Source organism: Pogonomyrmex barbatus, unplaced genomic scaffold (genome assembly GCF_055798465.1).
Source record: "Pogonomyrmex barbatus isolate J1 unplaced genomic scaffold, ASM5579846v1 scaffold10, whole genome shotgun sequence".
In the NCBI taxonomy this organism is placed as follows: Eukaryota; Metazoa; Arthropoda; class Insecta; order Hymenoptera; family Formicidae; genus Pogonomyrmex; species Pogonomyrmex barbatus.
Genome location: NW_028297099.1, coordinates 6,652,538 through 6,669,226, shown reverse-complemented (window position 1 = coordinate 6,669,226; position 16,689 = coordinate 6,652,538). Strand labels below are relative to the sequence as shown.

Sequence of the window (16,689 nt, the reverse complement as noted above, 5' to 3'; positions counted from 1 at the left end):
AGTTTGTTAAAAAAATATAATATAATTTGTGTTTAACACACCGAGATAAAAATTTCTAATATAAGATTGAATAGTATAAAGGTAGTTTCGGTTCTGTATTGAGCCATCTTCAGCGAGAATAAAATCGAAAAAAATTCGGAAAATTATAAATATAGATATCACATATAGCCGTGGTGATTGATTTTATGTGTCTCATGTGGCAACAGTCATTCGTAGATTTGAATGTTGGTGGATGCTCACAACGGTTTTCAGGCTGATTAGCATAAGGGCCAATCAATAGATTACCTATGTGAGCACCTGTGTGAGCATAACTCATTACTTGTAAGGAATTAGAAGTGAGATTTGAGTATCATCGATTGACAACTCAACACGCACATATCCAATCATTTGTCAGACATTGCAATCGGATAGCAGTCAGGTTGGAAAGCATGTTTTTTACATGTAAGGCGACACAACAGACATAACAGTCGAATTAAAAATATTAAAAAAAAATGACCAAATTAAAAATAATCGAATTAAAAGAGCTGAATTAAAAATACGTGTGGTCACCACGAGTCAAGCCGATAAAATGACGGAGCGGTTAAAAAATAATTGTAAGGTCAGATAAATATAATACGTCAGCCACAAACAAGGATGAATAAACGGTGATAAGAAAAATATTTACAATTTTTATATGATTGAGATGTAAACGTGATGTAAAAATTCTATATTTTTTTGCAGGTTGAGGCTATTAACTTGATTTTTAATGTGTACTCATTTCCGAGATAAGTCTCTTCCCTAGAAAACGCTCCCTATCCAGGATCTTAATTTCATTAATTAATTTAATTAATGTAACATCTATATAATTTATCTTTTTATATTCGTCTTTTTCTATCTAGAAAAGCATTTTTTATATATTTCTTAATACAAATAATAATTTCAAGAATTCATGTAATCAAATTATATATATATATTTCTTTTTTCTAAAATATTTCTTATGCTATAATATTTTTTTATTTAATTATTATAAAATATCTTTTCTCGAAGAAGAAAGTTGATTGGTGTGTTTCTTTTTTATTTGGATTATTAGTTGTGATTACTTAAAAAATATTGGTGTAAAAGTAACGAATCGATTTGTTTATCACTCCATGTATGTAAAATTACATCAATATGTTATTGCAAGCAATATTTTTATCTTATGACACGGTAAATAAAATAATGCCAGAATATATTCGGCGTAAAATCTAAATACCGCAGAATATCTCTGTATTTAAGGAACATCAAAGCGTATCTATCACATGTGTGATATAGTTAGAGGTTCCATCATTGATCGACCGTATATACATTACGCGTGAAATATCGTGCCAACGATAAGCATAGTTGGTCGTTGCGTGATTCAACTTCCGGTTCCGTTATCAATTTCACGATACGTATAGGATGTTCGTGTAGGATATCATGCGTAAAAAAAAAAAGCAAATAAATGCAACTTAATCTGTCGAAGGACGAGCATTCTGTGAATGGTTTATATCAAATGGTCGTTGTTTAATGCGAATGTAATCCAGTTTACGCGGAGGAATTTTCGGTATCGGAAGCCAAGAGACTAAGACACGAGGACTTTTATTCGAGCGAGGGATTGCGAGACAAGCCGGCTGGATGCTGCGCTGGAAAATCACTACGAGCCTCAAGAATGTTCTGATACTCCTTCCCTCGGGACATGTCGAACAAATTGTCGTGGCATATTTACTCATCCCAATGCTAATAAATATCGCGTTATACAAACTTGAAGAAATATTTGATGATAAAAAGATTGAAAGTTTCCGAGAGAATTGAAAAAGATCTCCTACTTTTAATTAAATTGAAGGAAAATATATAAAGAATGAGAATTAAAGAATGCTGATCATACCGCGAGTGAAAAAGTATTTACGCGTTTCATTTTTTGAATATAATTTTGTACAAAGAAAGACGACTTTTTTCGAAATGATGTAAATAAATAAAATGAAAATTAAGACAGAGAGAGAGAGAGAGAGAGAGAGAGAGAGAGAGAGAGAGAGAGAGAGAGAGAGAGAGAGAGAGAGAATTATATTTTTATAGGTTTTCAAGTGTAGAAATAGTTTTTATTCACTTGTAATAAATAAAAAAAATAAAAATATTTCTCTACAGCTGATTATATTAAAAAATATCATTGTACAGCAGACTTATAAAAAGCTACTTAAAAACGTTGTGACTCATTAATATAATAAATATAATCTTACCATGATGGGACAAAGGTAAATGGGAATTTGATTTTGCAAATTGAGTTGCTGAAATGCATTGCGACAACAACTAATGGACGATTTATATGCGGCCATAACAAGGGGGAAGATCTTTTGATCTTTCATCCCTGTGCGCCACTACACTTTCTACCTTAACCCTCCTGTAACGCTTAATGAAACTGCCGGCTTGACAAACAACCGCCACTGTGCTTCTTCACCAAGCCTTTATCAAATTCGGAATTTTTATTTCCCTCAATTTTATGCGCATTTCGCGCATAAAAATTTTGCGAGAGATATTACTTTTGCGTTATGAGAAGAAACGAGCAATCCGCAAATACAGAAATTTTTAAAAATTGGTTGCAGATCTTATTATTTATATTTCAATTTTACTTATTTTTCTTTTTTATATAAATTTTTAGATAACTAAATATAAATTTTCTATCTTATATAATTTGTTATTTTAATAAATCAAATAGAGTTTTAATAATTAAAATTAATTTTATATACAGCAATTTCATGAAACTATTTGTATTTCAATATTCACATTTTATACACGCTATAAAAAAGGAAAGAAGAAGAGCTATGAAAAGGAAGAAATATTTGTCGACTTAGCAATAATATATTAATACGTGTGATGAAAGCGCGCAATATAGTTGAGGAAATAAAATTATTCATTTCTTGGAGGATGTCATTATAAGAAGAAATTACATTTTTATGATGTTAACTTTGCGTGTTCGTGGAACAAAATGACCTCATACTTTAGATACTTTACAGGACTTTGAGATATACGAGCTGGCTTTAATATCGTTATCCGAACGACGTGTCCTGCACACAAATCACATTTACAGGCAACCGTTGCTTATGAATGCAATTTAGATAAGCAAATAACCGATACACAGTTAACTAAAGTAACAAGATAATTCTGCGTTAAGAAAAGTGACAGAGATCATTGTGCAAGTCGTCAAGAAAAACTGTTTCGCTCTCCGCTATTCGCAAAAGGATAGTCAATAATACAATTATCATATATATAAAAAAATGACTTTAAATTTATTTATTTGTGAAAATGTTAATCTTAACTTAAATTAAATTATTAATGTTAAATGAAAGAGTGCTTTATCAGCTTATTTATCAGACATTTTTTAGATATGTTAAGTTTATAATAAATTTTTAATACACTCTACACATCTTCAATTACATTATCGAATCATTCATTCGGATATGTTGAAGTTCTCTAAAATTTGAAGATTATGTGCTTAAATTCCCTTTCTTTCGATCGCTCTCTTTTTAGAACAGAGCTCGAACACACCGCGTTTCAATACACTCGAAAGCACGGGCGGTCTTGCTCATCGGTATTCCGAGTCCGTCGAAAGGATTCCTTTTCTTGGCTATATCGGCCGCATATTGGCCACGACAGTCGAGTGACCTTTGGCAGCGGTTCGATTTTACGAATGTGGGTTGGCCGACGAGGATCGGGCTCGTGGGCGACGGGCACATTGTCGGGACGGGATCGTAAACGAGGGGGAAAACGACGGAAAAAGGTAAAATCAATACTCTGGTACTCGCTGGGACCGCGAACGGCGCTCGTCGCGACGGCGACCGCGGCCGTCGATGACGACGACGACGACGGAAAGCGTGTGTGCGGCGAAAACTGGTGTGCGGCACCTCTCCTCGAGGACATCCGGTCCACGTCGTCGGTGCCGGTTACGGTGAGTTACCTGTCGCGGACAATTGAATCCCATCGCTTCTTAAAATCGCATAATTGAAATGCGTCCTGAGAAAATCCAAGCTATGAGAACCATCGCGACGAGAACTCGCTTGACTTAGACTAGAAAACGTCATATTGTAGCAATATGTAATAATAATTAAAGTGGTATATATATATATATTGTGTCGTGTGTTAAATTCAATTTTTTTGTTTTATAAAATATGTTAGTAAATTTGTTAGAGAATTATTAAATAAAAATTGACAGTTAATTAAAAGTTTATTAAAAGTAGATATTGCAAGGTGTTTGCTGTAAATTGTCGACGAAATGTCAGCAGGTGTATAGAATCTACTAGCAAAATATGTTGGCAGATTAACCTTGATTAAATAATAAATTAATGGAAATCATACAAATCATACAAACCTATCATTTCTTAGTCATTTAAATGTTAAATTTCCATTTAAATGATTACGAAATAACAGATTCTAGTTTCTCCTGATCATCTGTTGTCAAATGACGTCGGCGAATTCCGCTGGCAGCATAATGAGCTTAACGCAGATGTAGTTGATGCCAGTGTGTCGCAATATTCTGCTCGAATCTGCTGACAAATTGCTAGCGTACCGCTAACATTTTGCTTGTTGAAACATTGCTGTCAAAAAATAAATGATAAAATCGCATCTATGAAAAAAAAAAAAAAAAAACAATCTTTTGTATTATTCTGTAGATGCACGCATTGATCATCATGCTGTACTGCATTATCTTCTTAATCGCTGTTACTGCACGGGCGAACGCTTATTGGCCCTTACTCAAGGTAATCATAAGCAGCTCTGCATATGCAAAAAATAGATGAGTTAAAATGAATCGAGAGGAATTTGTTTCTGCGGGATAAAATATTTGATTTTTGAAATCAAGGATTTCTTAATTCTCACTCTCACTTTCAAATTCTAAATTGGCCTAAATTCTAAATTAGCGATATATCTTAATGTCGAATTAAAAAGTGCGAATAATTTAATTAAGATTTTAAAAAGATTTATTAAAAGAAATCTTAAAAAGATTTAAAAGAATTAAGATTTTAAAAAGATTTTTTTAAATTATAATATATATATATTATTTATATGTAAAATTTTTTTGTAATTTAAATGTGTAGAAAAAATTCAATGATCTCAAAGACAATCGTCAATTTCGAAGATTCGGAACGTCGCTAAATAAATTTCTGTCTATTCTTTTTAATTCATCAGTTTTCCACAGGACGTAAAAAGAGCATGTAATCCACTATACGAATGTATCCAGGAACAGGATTTATTGAGCGACGACTTTCTGCGAATATTGGTCAATCAGTTGGGAAACAATTTGAATGACGCCGATTCGTACTTAAGCGATGAATATCCGGAGAAAGCCAAGGAATTGCCCATGGAATTGCCGACTGATTACGACAGCATGGACACGCTAAATCCGAATCCAAGTATACGAGATCAGGAATATCTGCAACATAGCACGCTCTGGAGTCATCGGTTCGATGATAAGAATAATAACAACAAGGGCTATAACAGACATAGGATTCAATCTGGCCTGAAAGGACTCAAGGACGAAAAGGCGGAAAATCCTTTACCAGCTTATTGCACTCCTCCGAATCCTTGTCCAGTTGGATACACGAGTGAGTTAACATTAAATTCACTTAGCATTAATCTGGTGGAGAAAATTGTTATATTTTTCAATCATAAAATTCACCTTACTTCAAGCTTCGATTATTTTTCTTCTTATCTTCACACTGTACTTTAATCAAACTACTCTTGAAGATATGTCTCTTCTATCAAATTATAAAAGTATCTCTTTTAACTTTTGGAAGAAAAGCACGTTCGTGGACGTACGAATCAAAATGTACTTTTACAGGCGAGAACAATTGTCTCACCGATTTCGAAAATACGGCGGCGTTTAGTCGCGACTATCAAAGCGCGCAGGATTGCATGTGCGACACGGAACATATGTTAGAATGCTCTAACGATTCTGGAAGCAGCAACAGTTTGTCGAACATGCATATCTCGAATTCCGATCTTAATCAGATTGTCGAACAGTTCCAGGTAACTAAAACACATCATTGCACATAAATTTCTGGACATTTCAAGCTTTACTATTGACTTTGTACAAGATTTTTTTATATTTTTTTTATAAGAAGCTACCTTTTCCTTTTCTTCAAGGATTATTTCCTGAAAATAATTAAACCATATAAAAAAATAAAAGTAAAATTATACTAATAAAAATCCCTTTTCAGGATGAAAATCCATTCTTTCAAGGAGAGAAATTGCCAATAGCTGCAAAGAAAGGCACACATGTGATCGATTAAAGATCACGCAGAAGCAAACGTGAGAGGAAACTTGGGAAACGAACATCAAAGCATAATACAAATTTTACTGATTAAAGTTCGAAATGAAAACCAAAAACAGGGCTTTTATTCAAATATCGATTATTAGATGCATAATTAGGCACCGCCTAAGAATAATAAACAAAACTCACGCATTTACGCAGCGTTAAAGCGTCAAACATTGAGAAACGTAACGTTTCCAAGTCTGATGATGCACGGACAAAGTTCTTAAATGGACCACGGCTGTTTATCAGCGGGCATATTAAAATACACACATATATATATATATATATATATATATATATATATATATATATAAAATTTCTTTTTTCATAGAACCATTAATAGAAAACTTGTCAGATACATGTAATCGCATACATGTACGTTTTATGAGATGTCTATATTTGTGCGATCGTTCAGTTTAGAGAACACTTTTTTTTACACGTTGATATTCTTTCAGTCCAAAGAAATGCATGGAGTATTCCGTAAGATTTGCAAAATTCTGTATTTCGCGATATTTATAGAATACCCTCTGTATTCGATATCGATTGAACATTCCATTAAACTTTACATATCCAGATATATATTCAAATTTTTCATAAAATTAAAGAGGGATCTATTAGATGTCGATGTCGATGTACATTTAAAATAATTCTGATATAGAATACTATAAAAATTGTATACACTACGTATATAATTTTGTTTGTTAATTGTATTTTATTTTAATATATAGTATATCAGTATTATATATTTATATATTTATTTTCGTTATGTAAATCTCCGAAATATATACTTTAACAATAAATAAAAGCGTGTATTATTTTTAATCGTACTTATTTAATTTTAATTATTGTAAAATATAATCTTATCTTATAAATTAGGCTCTTTTTCTACAAATATTTTGTGAAAAATATGAAGAAATATATATCTACAATTACTATATACAAATTTATGTACACAATTAAAATATTGCTTAACATAATTACGTAATAGATTACATTATATGCACAGCACATTAATAAAAAATCATAAAATATGTAAAATAATAATACTTCAATTATGCAATTATTAGAAAACAGATATAAAAATACAAGATAAACCTTTCATTGTTTTGTATTACATTTCTAAAATTATCAGTCATCTAAATTAGCATTGTCCGGAAATAAACGGAAATATATAAAACAATTTTCTATCACAGTAAAGAGTTTAAGATTGACTAATATTTTGTATACATGAAATAATATCAATCAGTGTCAAAGCAATATCAATTTGTAAAGATATTTAAAATATTCGCATCATTCTCATTATTGACTCAGCAATGCCGGATGATTTTTAAGATCTTAATTGCAGAAAATTCTTTTGCGTACGATACTTGAACGATATTGATATACGTTTTTTGTATTGTACAATTAATTATATTCACACATTTTGTTATTTTTATTTCATATTTATTTTGTGAATATTATTGCTTTCTAAAACTTTTTAATATTGGATATATATTATTTAATGCATCTTGTAGTTCAGTCCTATTTTTGGCCCCTAAAAATTATCAAAGAAATGAATGCATTCAGTAATTATTTTCCATGTAGAATATTTGCTCGTTATAATATTTAAAAAATGTTATGTTCAAATGTACCTGTTAGTACAATTTTACCATTCACAAATATTAACAATACAACTCTAGGCACAACCATTCTGTATGTCAGACCAGGATATAATTCCGGTTCATAACTAGAAAACTGACCATGCATGTGATTCAAATTCTCAAGCTTAATTGGAAATTTCAAATCGCATGTTGCGACTATATTTTGTATTTTAAAACAGGAGAACTTCACCTATAGAAATACGTAAGCAACATATGTTAAATTAGAAATTCGGAAATTATCTTTATGTGAGATCCGAGTTGCTTACAGGAAATCCGAGTTTTTGGATTATCCTGGCGAATTTCTTCGCTGCCAAAAGCGAATCTTCTTCACTTCTTGCACCAGTGCAAACCAATTTGCCTGAACGAAAGATCAGTGCTGTCGCTCTAGGATTCTGTATCCTCATTATTAGCCCAGTAAACCTGGCCGGATTGTATTCGGAATTCCTTGTTCTTACATTAATGTACATAAGCTTCAGTTCTGTCTGCAAGTTAACTGTAGAAACTACGTTTCTGCAAAAGTAATATAGACTTCAATAAAAAAATATCATTTCTGCATAAGCAAAATAAAAAGAATAGCTCAGTAACATCGTGATACATATTACATTAAGTAATATTATAATTACTCATTCAACAATATAAGTATAATAGAATACATATCAATTGTATCAAATTAGTAAGAACAGAAAAATCATAGAATTTAATTACGTATTAGAAGATTAAAAACATAAAATTATCAATGAGGAATCATTATGGTCATGCAGACTAAGTGTCATGGATAATAATAAAATGTTTTGAGTTCAAGTCCAGTTAGTTCCCTTAATTTTTCTATCTTATAAATTAGTGGAAAATATAAGTTTTGAACATTATAGATTTTAAAGACTGTAAATAATAACATGTAGTTAGTTAATAAAGACTACATATAAAATATATATAAATATTTCTTGAATTTAATAAAATTAATATAATTGCTAAAAATCTTGATCGAGTAGTGTCTGAATTATATTTCCTGTTATACATCGTGCGTAACAATTCCACTGTTGAACAAAAAAATAATAATATTAACACAATGTTACATGTAATGTTTAATTATGTACAATGCAAACAAGTGCTGGAATAAATTTACTCACTGTAAACAAGGTTCTATAACTTCCTTCGTGCTATTAGCCGGCGTTAACGGAATCATCGTCGATTGCGGATTGACATTTTGCGACGTGCTTGGTCTCGGCACGTTGGTCTGCAAACGAGATATGCATTATTTCAGAAACGTATCGACTCCGACATATTTTAATAGCTTACAGATAACGGTGGGGCCATGGAGCCATCTTCGCCCGCATTTTTCGCTGGATTATTGAGCAGTCTCTTTAACTCGTTATCCTCCTGTACGATTTCCGTCATCTTCGGAAGACACCGGCGTTAAAATCAAAAGGAGTCAATCAACTGTTAAATGCACATGGAATGGCACATGCTCGCCTAACCTCATATATCGACATGCAGACGCAAATGGATACGATCAAGTGTGAATGGTAACAGGAAGTTAGTAGGATAAATAAATATACTCCTTAGTTTTCCGATATTATCAATATTAGATAATATAAATCTACAAATCGACAATTGATAAGTTGGTAATTAATATATAACATATAATTTTTCAGAAATTATAGCTTATTATAAATAACTTCTTTAGGATCTTAATTGTTGCGCTTTTTCAAGGTAAATATTTAGTTTAAGATTTTTCTCTTATATTTTAATTAAAATCTCTAGAATGAAAGTTGTCATTTATATAAGAAATTTTTGATCTTTGTATCAGTTATTCATGTTATCGACTGTAACAGAAGAGATAGCATATTTATCGATTGAAAATGTCACATGACCAACTATTTTGAAGCTATTTTGAACCGCATGACAAAAGGAAAATTATGAGGTAGAAGCTGAAAAATTAAATGATAAATCGATATATCAAAATGATATAAGTATTAATGGACAAAATTATATAAAATAAAGAAAGTTAAAAAGATGACACTAAGTTCACGCATCTCTAAATTATTTTCTGTATGTAAAAAGTGTATTTGATTTCTATATCGGTAAATCGTCTTATTATTTTGACAAAAAACTTGATAATAAAAACTGACATTAAATTTTCTAATTCCATGAAAAAAGAGAAAAAGATCCATAAAAACAAAAAGATTTTATTATAGAAACACAAGAAGCAATTACGTCATTTGCATATCTCGAAAAGGAAACTTTTATTTCTATTTCCCTTTTCTCTGAGTTGTGCCAAATACTTACTAAAGTCGATAGCACAATCCGAAATTAGCTTGAACATTTTTTTTTACTGAACGTAAAAGCCAAGGTTAATCTAGATACTCAATGAGCGGAATGTTTAAAATAGACACACAAGACAACTTTAAGATATCTTTAAGAATTCTTTAAGAAACATCTTTAAGATATCTCATAAAGAATTCTGAAAAATATCTTGAAGTTACCTTATGCGTCGATTTTAGATATTCTGTTCACTGGGTAGTATCTTCCATCATCATCCTAGAAAATGTATAAGAGATGAAATAATAACATTTGGCAAAATATCCTTAATACAATGATATCCTCAGTTTTGACTTATAGTAACACAAATATTTTCTTCACGGAAATATAAAGGAATGTCCTGCTTCATTATGATTTTAATGTTTTCTTCTCATCTGAAATTTAAATAATAATAAATATATAAAAAATAAAATATAGCTACATCTAAGAGAGATTTTACATTTTCATAAAAATTATTTTTCTCTAATACACTAAGAACATATTTAATTATGAAATTTAAATTTTACAATGCAAGATTAAGTACCACATATCTTTAAATTTTAGCAATTTTACGAATATGAAATTGTTTTTTTTTTATTAATGTGTTAGTTAATAAATCAGTGAAAAATATTGAAATATATGTCTGAAATATTGAAATAATCGTCTTATAAATTTAATTAGAAGATAATAAAAAATAAAATAAAGCAAATCAATTTTCTTATGCTTAATGTGTTCAACCGAAAGGAAGGTAGATATCAGTTGAGAATGTCTTTCCTCTTCTCATCAAAAATTTATATGAAATATAAAAGGTTATATTGTGTGAAAATTTCACAGTAAATATATATAAAATTATATACCAAAAATTTGAATTCGGCAAACTTGTAGTTAAATCAGTAAAATTTAATGTAATTATTTCGTTCTAGAATTCTTGCGTGCAATTATTTGATTGTAACAGAAACGGAGACAGCATACTTATCAAATACATGACATTATTAGTTTCGAGGCTAATAATATTTGAAGAAAGCGTTAACAAGAAGAAGAAGTAGAAATTGGAAAATTACTTGAATCGATATCAATGATTTATCAATAATTTAATTACATAATCTTTTTAGCGATGAAACTGATCTTTATTGTAACAGATCAAAACTGTCCTTTTTTTATTCTGTATAAATATTATCCGAACAAAATTATCTAAAATTAAAAATGATAAAAAACTGACACAAAATTTAGACGCATAAATCATCTTCTATTTTATTTCCATATGAGCACTAATGAAATACTGTAAAAATCAACGATCTTATAGGAGTTTGCATAGGCATGCACCTTAAATTTTGCTCTTCATAAAATATTAATTAATTTATTATTATTTCAATTTATTATTATTTTTTAGGCAAATATATATATATATATATATATATATGTATATATATATGATTTGCTTATTTTTATTTGAAACTGCATTTCTGTAGTCATTACTAATATCATTTGGCCTTGATTATTCGTAAAAATAACTATGAAAAAAAATTTTAATTTTCTGATGATATACATGATATTACAATAGCATTGGTATGTATATTTGTTTATCATACATTTATCAATATTTTTAAATAATCATGAATTGAATAATTTATTATTCAAATATATATATATATATATATAAATATTTATATAAATATTATACATTTACATAAATATTTGAATAACATTTACGTTCTGAAGTGAATAGCACTACACCAACACAAGATAAAATTTAATTCGCCAATTCTTGTCATGCACTATTCTTTTATTATTTTCTTAGGAAGATACAAGAGATAAAATAATTCCATTTAGTTTACTATATATATATATATATATATATATATATATATATATATAAATATTCCTGATGCAATGATATCTATAATTTGTGGTATCATAAACATTTTTTGCCTCATTAAGCTCGGGATCGTGCACCATTATAACTAGTCGAAATATCAAAGGAGTAGTCGAAATATCAAATACACCGACATATTTCGCTTTAGAATGCAGATTGTAAAACTCCTTGAGTAATTCCGTTGTCGACTTGAGACGAAAAATTGTTGGTCTCATATTTCCCAGTATAGGAAGAGGTGGCATGTGTATGTCATGTTTTTTAACATGAAAGTAATTCAAATCTTTGAAGAAATAATAATAAAGGCCTAGAGTAGCCGCTAGCATCAATGAAGCAATTATGTATATCATGTTAATATCACTGTTATTCCCTTTAACCAAGATGTATCATATAATTTTGTGGAACGTAAAACCAACTTTTGCACTTTTTGGCAATTAACTTGAAAAGTTTTACTTATTGTATAAAGGTACGATGTCACGTAATAGTAGCGCTGTAGTAACTGATAATTGACTGTTGATGTCCTAAAATGAGCACCTTATACTATCCGATTCGTCCGATTAATTTATCTAAGTAGAAATATTTTTAGACAAATATATCTTGTTCATATTTGTTTAATTTTATTGAAAATTGCATTTATATTTCAGAGTAGTGTTACTTTGTTCTTAATTATTTATAGAGATGATATATATTTGTTAAAAGAAAAGATTTTCACTTTTTTCTCAATATATATGATATTATCGTAGTTTGAATATGCATATTTATTAATAGAGCATTTGTTTATAAGTAGTCATTAATTTAATAATTTATTATTCAATAATTATAAATATATAAATGCCTGCACAATATTTTGATATTCAGATATCAATATAAATATTTATATATACTGTGCTGGCGTTTATAAGTAGCTTTTATAAATATTTAAATAATAAATTATTAAATTCACGATTGGTTTTGAACAAATGCTGTAAAAATTATTTATTATTAAAATACTTCGTAAACGAGTATACAGCTTTATTCTGTTAATATCATTTACATCATCACAAAATTAAAATTTTTTATTATCAATCACGTGCCACTATTTTTAGCGGCCTTACAACATAGCAATTTTGTAGTAATTTTAATATCTTGATATCAATTAAATATCCGCAGTTCTTCAATTTGTAGCAACATAAACATTTCCTTGCCCGAAATTCATAACAAAATGTGCGGCTTCATTATAATTTCGTTGTTTCCTTCTCTCTCTCTCTCTCTCTCTCTCTCTCTCTCTCTCTCTCTCTCTCTCTTTCTTATCTGAAATTAAATGATATTAAATATATAAAAACCGAAATCATATTGAAATCATATAGTCATATTATAGACAGATTGTCGATTTTTATAATTATTTTCTTTTAAAGTATTAACGACTTACACAAGAAAATTTCGATTTGAAAATGTATGACTAAATATCACATATACTTAAATTTCAGTAATTTTGGCTCTACAAAATTATTTCTTTCTTAATAATGTCTTAATTAATAATACAATGAAAAATATTCAAATATATAGAAATAACTACCACTAATAAATTTAATCAAAAAATAATAAAATGCCTGTTAAAATAATTTTCATACCTCTAACATATTCAGTTGATTAAACTGACGCAATAGAAGAGTGATATGTTTATTATTTTAGTTAGTTATTATTTTTTCTTGGTTCCACATTCAACCATAAACCACCTTCGGGCTTTATACTCAAGCCACCTTTAACGAATTTGATCGGTATCGATGTTTTTTCGCAGATTTTCAAGTTGCAACGGGATAACAAATGAAAAAGTAAAATCTTCGTCTCAAGCAATGCGAATCTGTTACCTATACACATCCTGGAGCCAAGACCAAAAGGAAGGTAAGCTCCGCAGTTCAGAATATTTTTTTTCTTCTCACCAAGAAACCGTTCGGGATCAAACTTTTCCGGCTCTTCGAAATACATAGCATCATAGTGGAGTCCATAAACTGGTATCCATACGCCGCATCCTTTTTTTATAGTAAAAGGTTTCTTTCCTGATAATGCTGATGGTAATTCGAAATCTTTTACGCAAACTCTGTCTATTGCCGCAAGAGCCGGATACATTCGAAGAGCTTCGCAGATCACTGCATCTAAATATTCCATGGCGTTAATAGTTTCGTAATGTACTTGTCCATTGTTTTCTTTCAAAGTTTGATCGATTTCATTTTGGAGTTTTTTTTGTATATCTTGATTTGCAGCGATTTCATGAGCGGCGAAACATATTAACGTTGAATTGGCATCAAAGCCACCAACAAAAAAGAAAAACGCCAGCGATACGATATCTTCGATAGTTAGCTTTACTTTGCCGTTGTCCTTACTTCTGTTTTCCATTAGCAATTGCAACACATCAGGCCGGACAATACCATTCTCGTCCCTAGCTCTTATGATGTTTTCCACAATATCTCGGAAGGTGTCTGCTATTTTCTTATGTATCAATCTCAAATTTATTAGTCGCGCCAGCCAAGGTAAAAAACTAAATATCCAAAATTTTATGAAGACCACATCATTGTAAGCAGCCGCCTCTTTGCCATATACATAGAATTCGTTCTTAGAATTTTTCCTGGAATCAATATTGATTCCAAGAGCAAAAGCAGCAATCACATCGTTCGTATACCTACTAATAATATATAACGTCTTTCATTTGCATCATCCTTTGTTCTGGTGGTAATTGCGCCAAGAAAGTGCAGAAATCGGCACCATATTCCGACATTAACTTAAATATACTTTTCATTTTGCTAGGCGTGAGGGCTGAAGTCACTAAAGAGCGTAATTGTCGCCATCTCTCTCCACGAGAAGAGAAAATATTTTTACTAAATAATGGATCTTGCATCTTGTCTATGGGGTTTAGACGATTCGGAAACGTATCAAATTGTTTTATCATAATGGATTTAATAAGCTCGGGGTCACGCACCATTATAACTGGAGTAGTCCAAATATCAAATATCCCGATGTATTTTGCTTTAGAATGCAGATTGTAAAACTCCTTAACGAGTTCGGCTGTCGATTTGAGACAAAAAATTGCTGGTCCCATATTTCCCAGTATAGGAAGAGGTAGTTTATATAATATGCCATGTTTTTTAAAGTAATTCAGATCTTTAAAGAAATAATAATAAAAGCCTAGAATAGCCGCTAGCATCAATGAAGCAATTATGTATATGTATATGTTCATGTTAATATCACTGTTATTCCCTTTAACCAAAATGTACCATTATATGTACCATAATTTTGTGGAATGTAAAATCAATTTTTGCATTTTTTGGCAATTAGCTTGAAAAGTTTTACTTATTGTATAAAGGTACGATGTCACATAACAGTAGCACTGTAATAACTGATAATTGACTGTTGATGTTCTAGAATAAGCCCCCTATTATACTTTCAGATTTGTCTGATTAGTTTATCTAAGTAGAGATATTTATTGATATATAATATTGAATATTGATTAATATAAATATTCATAAGTGTTCATATTTATTTAATTTTATTGAAAATTGCATTTATATTGCATAGATTTACTATCTGTGCTTAATTATTTATTTATAAAAATGATGTATAATTGTTAAAAGTAAAGATTTTCACTTTTTTCCCTATATTACTGTTAAATATAATATTCCCATATATAATCGTTAAAAGAACCGTTTTTCACTTTTTTCTCAATATATATGATATTATCGTAGTTTGAATATGCATATTTATTAATAGAGCATTTGTTCATAAGTAATCATGAATTTAATAATTTATTATTCAATAATTATAAATATATATTATAATAATTATATATTATAATAATAATAATTATAAATACACAATATTTCAAGTATTAGTTATTCAAGTATTAATATAAATAGCGACACGTGGTTAGTGATAAAAAATTATTTGAAATTTATTTCATATATAAAAATTGAGCAATCAAGATCCTGATTTCCTAAGAAATTGGCTATAACTTTATTTATTTATTAACACATACTCGATTTATATTAATGTATTTTTTTATTACTGTTGTACATCATATTTGCAGACATTCACGCGAAAATAATTATCAAATTTCAGTTTTTAATAAACACGAAAAATAAAAACACGAAAAAGTTATTAATAGACATATTTGTTTAAAAAATATCGGAATAATAATAAAATAGTAAATTAATATTATATTATTGTCTAATTGTTCAAAATTTTAACAATTCTGCGTATGTATTTTAGTAAAACCGCTGACCTTTAATAACTTTTTGCACAGAAAATGTTTTAAAGGCGTAAGAAATTGATATTTTTATCATTTTTAATTTTAATTACTTTTGTTGGGCTAATACTTTGATTTATTACAACAGAGATGAATTTTATCTCTAGGAAATTTGTGTAATTAAAATAATTGATATATTTATTTAGTAAATTTATTTACTAAATAAATTTACTAAATAAATTTACTAAATAAATATATCAATTATTTTAATTACACAAATTTCCTAGAGATAAAATTCATCTCTGTTGTAATAAATCAAAGTATTAGCCCAACAAAAGTAATTAAAATTAAAAATGATAAAAATATC

The 16,689-nt window shown here is 29.3% G+C and overlaps 2 protein-coding genes and 1 pseudogene across 4 annotated transcripts; 1 reads left to right on the top strand and 2 right to left on the bottom strand.

Moving 5' to 3' along the window:
* The first annotated feature begins 3,664 nt into the window (after positions 1-3,664).
* Positions 3,665-7,103, top strand: 7B2 (Secretogranin_V domain-containing protein 7B2). Of its 2 annotated transcripts, XM_011642830.2 has the most exons (5): positions 3,778-3,937; positions 4,659-4,745; positions 5,225-5,588; positions 5,825-6,012; positions 6,204-7,103. In XM_011642830.2, the coding sequence occupies exons 2-5, from the start codon at positions 4,659-4,661 to the stop codon at positions 6,273-6,275; spliced, it is 711 nt and encodes a 236-aa protein (XP_011641132.2). In that variant the 5' UTR covers positions 3,778-3,937; the 3' UTR covers positions 6,276-7,103. The 2 variants fall into 2 exon arrangements, with proteins under 2 accessions (XP_088926845.1, XP_011641132.2); XM_089070719.1 differs by lacking the exon at positions 4,659-4,745 and having other exon boundaries at positions 3,665-3,937.
* A 7-nt stretch (positions 7,104-7,110) lies between these two features.
* On the bottom strand, positions 7,111-9,568 carry Trf (TATA-box binding protein-related factor). Its single transcript, XM_011642828.3, has 5 exons — positions 9,235-9,568; positions 9,066-9,172; positions 8,205-8,448; positions 7,930-8,128; positions 7,111-7,832 (listed from the first exon to the last, which is right to left on the bottom strand). Exons 1-5 carry the CDS (start codon positions 9,331-9,333, stop codon positions 7,756-7,758), a joined length of 726 nt encoding a protein of 241 aa, XP_011641130.1. The 5' UTR covers positions 9,334-9,568; the 3' UTR covers positions 7,111-7,755.
* Positions 9,569-10,819: 1,251 nt separating this feature from the next.
* LOC105429691 (cytochrome P450 9e2 pseudogene) lies at positions 10,820-16,539 on the bottom strand (annotated as a pseudogene). The gene is made up of 2 exons (XR_016137935.1): positions 13,717-16,539; positions 10,820-13,396 (listed from the first exon to the last, which is right to left on the bottom strand). The product of XR_016137935.1 is annotated as a cytochrome P450 9e2 pseudogene (transcript).
* Between the last annotated feature and the right edge of the window lie 150 nt (positions 16,540-16,689).

Excerpts from the sequence above, each read along its gene's own strand:
- 7B2 (XM_089070719.1), top strand. The coding sequence starts at position 3,680 with ATGTGGGTTGGCCGACGAGGATCGGGCTCGTGGGCGACGGGCACATTG. Across the intron at positions 3,938-5,224 it reads CGTCGTCGGTGCCGGTTACG|GAACAGGATTTATTGAGCGA; the intron begins GTGAGTTACCTG and ends GAATGTATCCAG. Across the intron at positions 6,013-6,203 it reads AGATTGTCGAACAGTTCCAG|GATGAAAATCCATTCTTTCA; the intron begins GTAACTAAAACA and ends ATCCCTTTTCAG.
- Trf (XM_011642828.3), bottom strand. The coding sequence starts at position 9,333 with ATGACGGAAATCGTACAGGAGGATAACGAGTTAAAGAGACTGCTCAAT. Across the intron at positions 9,173-9,234 it reads CCATGGCCCCACCGTTATCT|ACCAACGTGCCGAGACCAAG; the intron begins GTAAGCTATTAA and ends TCTCGTTTGCAG. Across the intron at positions 7,833-7,929 it reads TGGTAAAATTGTACTAACAG|GGGCCAAAAATAGGACTGAA; the intron begins GTACATTTGAAC and ends GATAATTTTTAG.